Source organism: Priapulus caudatus, unplaced genomic scaffold (genome assembly GCF_000485595.1).
Source record: "Priapulus caudatus unplaced genomic scaffold, Priapulus_caudatus-5.0.1 Scaffold443, whole genome shotgun sequence".
NCBI lineage: Eukaryota > Metazoa > Priapulida > Priapulimorpha > Priapulimorphida > Priapulidae > Priapulus > Priapulus caudatus.
The window spans coordinates 153,847-161,867 of NW_014577504.1; the positions used below are offsets into that span (position 1 = coordinate 153,847).

At 45.0% G+C, this 8,021-nt stretch overlaps 1 protein-coding gene across 1 annotated transcript; it reads left to right on the forward strand.

Annotated features, from left to right (window-relative positions):
• Positions 1–2,740: 2,740 nt before the first annotated feature.
• Positions 2,741–8,015, forward strand: LOC106810463 (putative glutathione-specific gamma-glutamylcyclotransferase 2). Its single transcript, XM_014813839.1, has 5 exons — positions 2,741–2,851; positions 6,595–6,760; positions 7,076–7,117; positions 7,464–7,607; positions 7,638–8,015. The coding sequence occupies exons 2-5, from the start codon at positions 6,626–6,628 to the stop codon at positions 7,968–7,970; spliced, it is 654 nt and encodes a 217-aa protein (XP_014669325.1). The 5' UTR covers positions 2,741–2,851; positions 6,595–6,625; the 3' UTR covers positions 7,971–8,015.
• The last annotated feature ends 6 nt before the right edge of the window (positions 8,016–8,021 follow it).

Below are 8,021 nucleotides of genomic sequence, written 5' to 3' on the forward strand. Positions count from 1 at the left end.
TGCTTGGTGCGACGGGTAGAGTGTCTCGGTGCTGTAGCAGGACGGCAGTGGCGTAGCTAGGATTTTTTAAGCGGGGGGGGGGCACTGGGGGGGGGCCTTACATTTTCGGGGGGGGGGGGCACAATATATAAGTTTTCTTTGTATTATACTGTTCTAACGGCATTGTTTTTAATTCAATTTTCTTTTATCAAGCATGAATTTTTAGTGGGGGGGATCTGGGGGGCACAGCAAATTTTTTCCCCCCAGGCCCCCCGTAGCTACGCCCCTGGCAGGAGGGCCAGCCGGAGGGGCACTGACGGTGCAGGATTCGGAATCCGGCGAGAGATTGCCGGGGGTGCCATGTCGGTTGATGTCGTTGCTGGTGAGTCATGCACAGTAAACAACTGCAGGGAGGGTTGCAGGGAGAGGGGAACGCCTGTCGGTAGAACCATCATCGTCCAGCTGGGGTGGCAGAGGCATGTTGGCAGGCGGCACTGTGTTGCAGTGAGGAACGTCAGCAGAGTCAGTGGAGCGTGGCGAGCGTGGTGCCAGTCCTGCAGGGCAGGAGAGATCGCGAGGCATATACATGGGTGCCGGTCGGGGCGCAGCGGAGGCCTTACATGAAAGGTCTCATTCCTATTTCTTTAGTGCATGAGGACTACTAATGGAATGTTATCTTATAAATCAATACTAGGGTAACTCCTCTTCGTTTTAAATGCATAATTGTTCAGGGGCGGATCTAGGGGGTGGTGCAGGGGGTGCGCACCCCCCTTCCCACGCAAAGTGCCTTTTTTTGCAAAAGTTGCCTTATTAAAAAAACGGCATGTTTTGCCGCTCGGCCTGTATCTGACAAGTATTTCACTCAGTCGGACCCGATCAAGCCCTCGTTTTTCTTAGAATATATATATTGGTCGGGCCCAGGAGTCGGGCCATACCATATGCTCAAATCCAAAACGGAAAATCTAGGTCCAAAACTAACCGCTGCCTTTCTTAAAATGATGTTAGCAATACAGTGGTGACACGGAACTAAGAGACGGCGTGCACCAGCCTACCATTCGCACATCTTTGATTTTTCGCGCATGCAAAACAAACATTTTCACCCCACATGCAGTGCTTCAAATTTACACATCAGTGTCCCAGATTGCATCTCAGAGCTTCTACAATTAAAAAATTTCCCGGTGGGGCATGCCCCCGGACCTCCCTAGCACTGAGCAGCACCCCATGCTATAATGAAAAAGATTGGAAACCCACGTTAGGTATTATTAGCTTTTGATTATATATATTGCCAAATGCACGCATTTCAATCAGCTACGCCAAAAGCTCACATTAATAACTAACTTATGGACCGAAAACCCACATATATGTGAAATTAATGAATTTAAAGAGTAAAATTTTTTTCCAGTGTCTTTTTACAAACGTTGCACCCCTCCTTCTTAAAATCCTGGATCCGCCCCTGATCTTTGCAAAATAATATTCTTCTCGGGAGATATTGCGCATGTGCCAGCACCGTTTCGGGCGTGCAGTACGAACTGAGGAAAACTGCATAATATAGCTTGCCAACAGAGAGAGGGGTGGGAGAATAAGGATGGGCGGCAGGATAGATAGCTGAGGGGCGGTAGAAGAAGGAGGAGGCTGAGCGAGGGACAAAGGAGGCAATCGGAATGACGGGAGGGGTGAATTAGGAGTTTTGCACCCTACAGGCTAAGATGCTCTCGTAATTATAAACACGGGTCTGCTGATAACAATTTATTACATAAATCTATGCTGAGATACCCCTTAAACCATAGCATATTCATCACAAAATAATACTCCTCTGGTGGGATATTGCGCATGCGCTAACACACTAACGTAGCCAGTGTGTGCACTGACTAGCGGGGATTTTACATGGAAGGACTTTACTTCGCCCCGGGACTTGGCTTATATTCATTGGTTTTGTTTCTGTGCAATTACTGGCGCGGGTTTGGGATATTTGGAATTGCTTAATTATAATTATTGTCTGAAACTTTGAAACTGTCGTATGTGCGCAGAATAGCGTTCGGACGACGGATATATCCGTAGTAGCTAGGCCTATATATCCGTATATCCGTAGCGTTCGCATATATATATATCCTTTCTTGTCACAACTGCTCAAAGACCGTTTATATTACAGTTTTGTAACTCAGTGCTTTTACTTATTACATATATTCTTTTTTGATAGTTTTACTTTCTGCATATATACCTATATGCGCAGATCAGTGCATTGCAACCCCGGGCCCCCCACTCCGAGGTCGGAGGGACCGCATGCGCGTTCCCAAAATCTCCGGTAAAGGGGTATTTTTCGCGCGAAAAATCACCCAAGAATTGCTAAAAAACAAGGGTGGTATACTTGACTTTTCACCGAAGATTTCTTTTAAAAAGGGTTCGTCTTTCCATTCGCTCTTTCATACTTGAAATAGAATAGAAACTTTATTAAATCCCGGGAATCGATTCTCGAAATCGCCTGCTAGTTTGAAAGCTATTAGGATTATTTCGGATTTAGGGGAGTCTCCAACGGCAGGAAACCCGCAAAAGCAGCCGCGAAAAAGGGCGGGGTTCAGAAATGTTGGCAGTCCGAGTAGGGGAGTGCTTAAAGGGGGGAACGATAGCGTACCCTAAATACACTGTTTGTGGGGGCCGATATTGCAACCCTAACAGTGGAAAATAAGATCATCAATGGTAAATATAATATTGTTTGCGTGGTAAAGGAGGTTTAGATGGCGCACCTGAGTCCTGACAATAAACATGGTGTGTGTCTACATCAACACAAGAAAATTAATGTCGTCTAAATAATCCATTTAGCTGCAATTAATGGAATAAGCACAGACTACTGATTATGTACAAGGACTGAATCTATGTAAGCGGAACCATGTGCGAAAATAAATACGTTATACTTCTCATTTTTATGTTATAAATTGACGTCAATATTAGGAGCTTGCGTTTTCGGTTGGCTTGGAACCACGGCACAGGCACTTGGACCGTTTCAATATAAATGATGGTTAATAAATACAACTTTGTCGTACTAGGACCTACAGTACAGTAATTACTAATAGTCTTCATGGTTTGATTTGACCTAATAATTCATTCAATACACGTCCATACACCGCTTGCAACATCAGCGCGCGCATACACCCGCTGACAGTTTAAACACTGCGCATGCGCTTAGCCTAAGCGTCAAGGTCGGGGAGGAGTTTCGTCCAGAAGCGCGAGTAAAATGCCTTGGCGAATCAATGGGCGTTAACGTGTAGTGTGAAGGGACTGACTCAAACGGAATCGTGAATTGGCATTATAGAAAGACTTTTTTAGAGCATCGCATTGGACCATAATTTAAATGTATCAAGTGTCATGTCACTCAGGTATATCCAATTATCGGTTGCTCTTTCCCTGCTACGTGCACTGTTCTTCGCACCAAAGGTGAAGCGACTTGGTTATGCGAAGGCAGATAACGCATCGAGATAAAAATATTGCGGAGTATTTAACTCGCACATCCCCGGGCTCCGCGGAGAGCAGTAGCTCCATGGGTGAGACATAGCGCGAGACTGTCAATGGGTGTATTGTGATTGCACAATTTACACAGTGATATAGAGCACTCTATTATCACTGTGTAGCACTCTATATTCACTGTGTATTTGTGATGCACAATGGGTGCGCGCTTATGTGTATTGCAGCGGTGTAAATTGGGCGGCTGTGAGGTGAAAGTTATTAGGTCAATCAAACATTACTGGTATGGTACTGGTAGTCTCGTAGTAGTTACTGGCGAGTTGTATTTATATAACCATCATTTTTTATTATTGAAACGCTGTCAAGATGCTGCTGTTGGCAAACAACATCAGGCGATTGACCAGTATAAGAGACAGACCCACTATTAATTCTCCAATGCGATCCTATATATTAGAACTTGAAATTTCAGGAGGTTGAAAAAATAGTAGTTCGGCCGTTTTCGCGAGTGGCAATATTAAAATAGCTAGGTTAGCATGTACTTCAACTGTGCCACCTTAGAGTTTGACATATGTTGTCCAGCGTTTTAAAAAATCGCGGATTTACTAATCGACACCACATTTGTACATGAAAACAGTATCGCGCAGATCGAATGGGGGCCATACCTGAAATAATTCGCTTTTATATTACCAGTTAACCTCCAGATCTCCGTGTCATGTTATTGAACACACGGATGCCAGCTAAAATAATGCAGCCACAAAACATTAGTGTCAGCTTTTAGTGCGAGTGCGGGCACTTCCGATGTCGGCGATGAGGTCAAATCCTCTAACCTAACAGAGGTAATGAACGGGTAGACTGCATTTATAGTAGTCAGGTGTCATTAAATGAGTATTGGGGTAGCACAAGTTCCTTTCGATTATAAAATTACGTTGGCGATGAGGCTTCCGCTGGTGCGTCAATCAGTCGGAGAGTGCGTCGGGTTTATATTGGGGGTAGCTCTAGTACTATAGCCAGCTTACATTGACTGCGCCTGGCCAGCTGGCAGTCATGTAAGCGGCTATCAGTAGCTAGAGCTATAATTGGGGTGCCAAAGTTTCCTTTCGCTTATATCACTACGTTTGGCGCAGAGCCCTCGCCTGTGTACAGTCGGGGAGAGCCTGGTCGGTTTATATTGGGGGTATCTAACCTGCTTATTTTAAAAGACTCGCGTGCATACATGGTGGTGTTAGATTACTATTTTAGATCTCGTATGTAAGTAATAATGTCCTGTTTGGCTGTACTTTAACGTGTTTGTCTAAAGTACTTTATTATATATATATATATATATATTTCTCTCGTAAATTGACACATCTGTTTAGAATTGTATTCGCAGGCTTCACTTCAGGGCGCAAATCCACTTTAGGCACCTTAGGTATCACGAAGTGATGCGCAGATTTATGTGTATCATCAACTGATGCACAGACTTTCGCCGAATTACCGTATTTTTTCAGCAAATGTCCAAAGAAAATTTGGCAGACGTGCAACCGCATGAATCTTCAAAATAAGCACATGCATTATTGTTAATATCTTTAATTTTGAACTTCAGACCGCAGACTCCCTCGTTTTGCTGCGGACTCCCTCATTTAGAGGGTTGGACTCCCTTGTTCAAAAGTTAATTTCTACCCCTGCTACTACTACTACCAGGACTTACTAGATCTTTATTTAAGGAGTGACTCAGCAGATTTCACTCATTCTTGCAGCAAGCACTGTCAGGTAATGTTCAACATTTCGTGCTTCATAACATTTACTCTGGTGTCATTGATGTTAGTTTATTTGAAAAAAGGAATTTACTGGGTAGTAGTATACAATTTTACAGTCTTTACGATACCCTTTTTGAGCCATTTGCCCTTTGTGCAAGTATTCTGTAAAATGTACATGCCCGAATGACGTTCTAGTTGTCCATATATTTTGCAGGAATATTTTTGGAATATTGAGTAAAGAACTGTACCTTAGACAGCTTCTAGACGCCATTTGTTTCTGGTGTGAACATTTCGTGATTTTAAATTCAAAACCTTTAGTTAATGGCCAGTTGTATTATAGTTTATGCGTTTTTAAAGCAGGAGCCCGTCGGGCAAGGGAGCTTGCAATGTTTACATGCCCGCCGAGATTTCAACACGTCTCAGGTTGTCGGACGCCCGGCTAAATTCGAAGACTGATTTTAGCTGTGTGACAGTCCTAATATGTTCTGTATGTGGGTTCCACTTTATACATTCATCCTTGAACAAGAGTGTTATAGTTTTGAAGGCATCAGCCACTATTCGTCACATCTCATCTGCCATTTGTGTGAGCTTCTTATAGCATGGTTTACATCTTGATGGGCCACATTTTCAAAGTCAGAAGAAAGAGGTGTTGTCACTTGTGTTGCAGCATTGGTTAGTTTCTTGGCAATCCTGTCATCTTTGGTGTCTACATGCACTGGGGTCCAGGTTATGTCTACAGCAATGCTGACTAGTTTGAAGCTGACTTTGTGTTATATTTTGCTTCATATTTGTTATCAGCCCATGGTAGCAAGTTGGCTTTCAGTTCGGCCTGAGAATACCAACTGACAATTAGTTGTTGTTATGTCTTGTCGTGTGCCAACTAGACGGCATCATCTAGGAATAAATAATAGTATACTATACTATACATGCACGAATATACCAAAAATACTTTGTAAGTTTGCATGCTGGTCAATAGATACTGGCCTAATAGATAGTATAACTAGTTGCAAGCCAGGTTTTATCTACACTTTTAGACATAGGTTTGTCGACTTTTATAACATGTAGTATTGCAGTTCAGAGTACTGATACTTTTCCCCTCTTTATCCAATCACTTCCTATGCACCTAAGCCCCTGGAGGTTTAATAATTTTCCACAATCCATGTATGTACCAGTCCTGACGTTTATAAGTTATATTTCTTAACAAAAAGACTCCTAATTTTTATTTATCCTATTTTAACTTTACCTTTCATCACATGAGCCTGATGCTAACGTAACCTATCAAACATAATAGATAATGGTACTGTTGGAATTTAGGATCTGCTGTTCACGTAAGATATGTATTCAATCTGCAACAAAGGTCTCCAATATACTTGTAGCTACCTATTGCCTTTCAGTCACACATGCAACTCTCATTTCTCTCCAGATTTGGCGTCGGCATTAGGAAATTAATCGAGATGTGGATATTTGGATATGGGTCGCTTGTGTGGAAAGTGGACTTTCCTTACAAACAGAAAGTCCATGGATACATCGAAGGCTTCGTTAGGAGATTCTGGCAGTCAAGTGAAGATCACAGAGGAGTTCCTGGAAAGGTTCATGAACAGTCTTACTCATTATTTTCCGATCTTTGGAATGAATTGCCGACAAGTAACAGGTCCTGTCACCCAGGTTAGCAGTTGTAAACAGGTGTCAGCATCTGTGGACTGAAATGGCCGAACAAGAACTATAGATTAACTTCTCTGTTGTAATTCAACTGTGTCCTACAAAAATGTAGACTTTTTGTGATTCCCATTTGCATATGATATGGCTTGTATATGTTTCCTAAAACTGCTGCCTCTGAGGGCAATTATATTGGCCATGATAGCTTCTAAGCCAATGTGCTGAATGTAGTTGATGATTTCTTGCAGCCTGGTAGAGTCGTGACGTTAGCTCGATCAGATACACCCGGGGTAAGTCAATACGAGACTAATGTAATGTACTCAGGCTTCGAAGTTAACTCGCTTTACATAAAACACCTTAGCAGTATGTGATGCTTTCGGGTAACAAACACATTTTTTTCAAAATTTTTTAATAACGACGAATCTCATCATCGCGTTTCCGTCATTCTTGCAACGTTGATTACGTCGACTGCCAACTCTCATTGTGCCAACCCTAACGGTTTTCTCACGACCGAGGCATCTACGGTAGCACCCCCTCTCTCCCGCTCGAAAGCGGACGCCGAAGGAATCGGCCCGCGCGCGACTCCCCCTCCCCCACCCACCATCCCTCCCTTAAAAAAAAACGACGTCGTTGCAGGATTGCGTGTGGGGCGTCGCGTACGAGATCGACGACGACGACGTCGCCGCCGTCAAGTCCTACCTCGACCACCGCGAGAAGGACGGCTACGCGACGACCCCCGTCACCTTCCACCCGCGCGGCGACGACAGCGACCGCAACGGCGACAGCGACGACGCCCGCGACGACGACGACCACGACAACGACGACAGCCGCGGCGACCGTGACCGCGACCGCAACGGCAACAGCGACCGCGACGACGCACGGCCGTTCGAACTGCTCGTCTACCTCGGCGGCGAGACGAACCCGTTCTACGCGGGGCCGGCCGAGGCGGCGGCGATCGCGCGGCAGATTGCTGCATCGGCGGGGCCGAGCGGCGACAACGCTGAGTACCTGTTCCGCCTCGCGGAGGCGATGCGTGCCGTCATGCCGGCCGGCGAGCACGAGAAACACGACCCGCACCTGTTCGAGCTGGAGAGGCTCGTGAGGGACCTGCGCGGGGGTCGGGAGGTGAAGCAACCAGCATAGGAGAGGCTCGTGAGGGACCTGCGCGGGGGTCGGGAGGTGAAGCAACCAGCA

Excerpts from the sequence above, each read along its gene's own strand:
- LOC106810463 (XM_014813839.1), top strand. The coding sequence starts at position 6,626 with ATGTGGATATTTGGATATGGGTCGCTTGTGTGGAAAGTGGACTTTCCT. Across the intron at positions 6,761-7,075 it reads ACAGAGGAGTTCCTGGAAAG|CCTGGTAGAGTCGTGACGTT; the intron begins GTTCATGAACAG and ends GATTTCTTGCAG. Across the intron at positions 7,608-7,637 it reads ACGACAGCGACCGCAACGGC|CACGACAACGACGACAGCCG; the intron begins GACAGCGACGAC and ends GACGACGACGAC.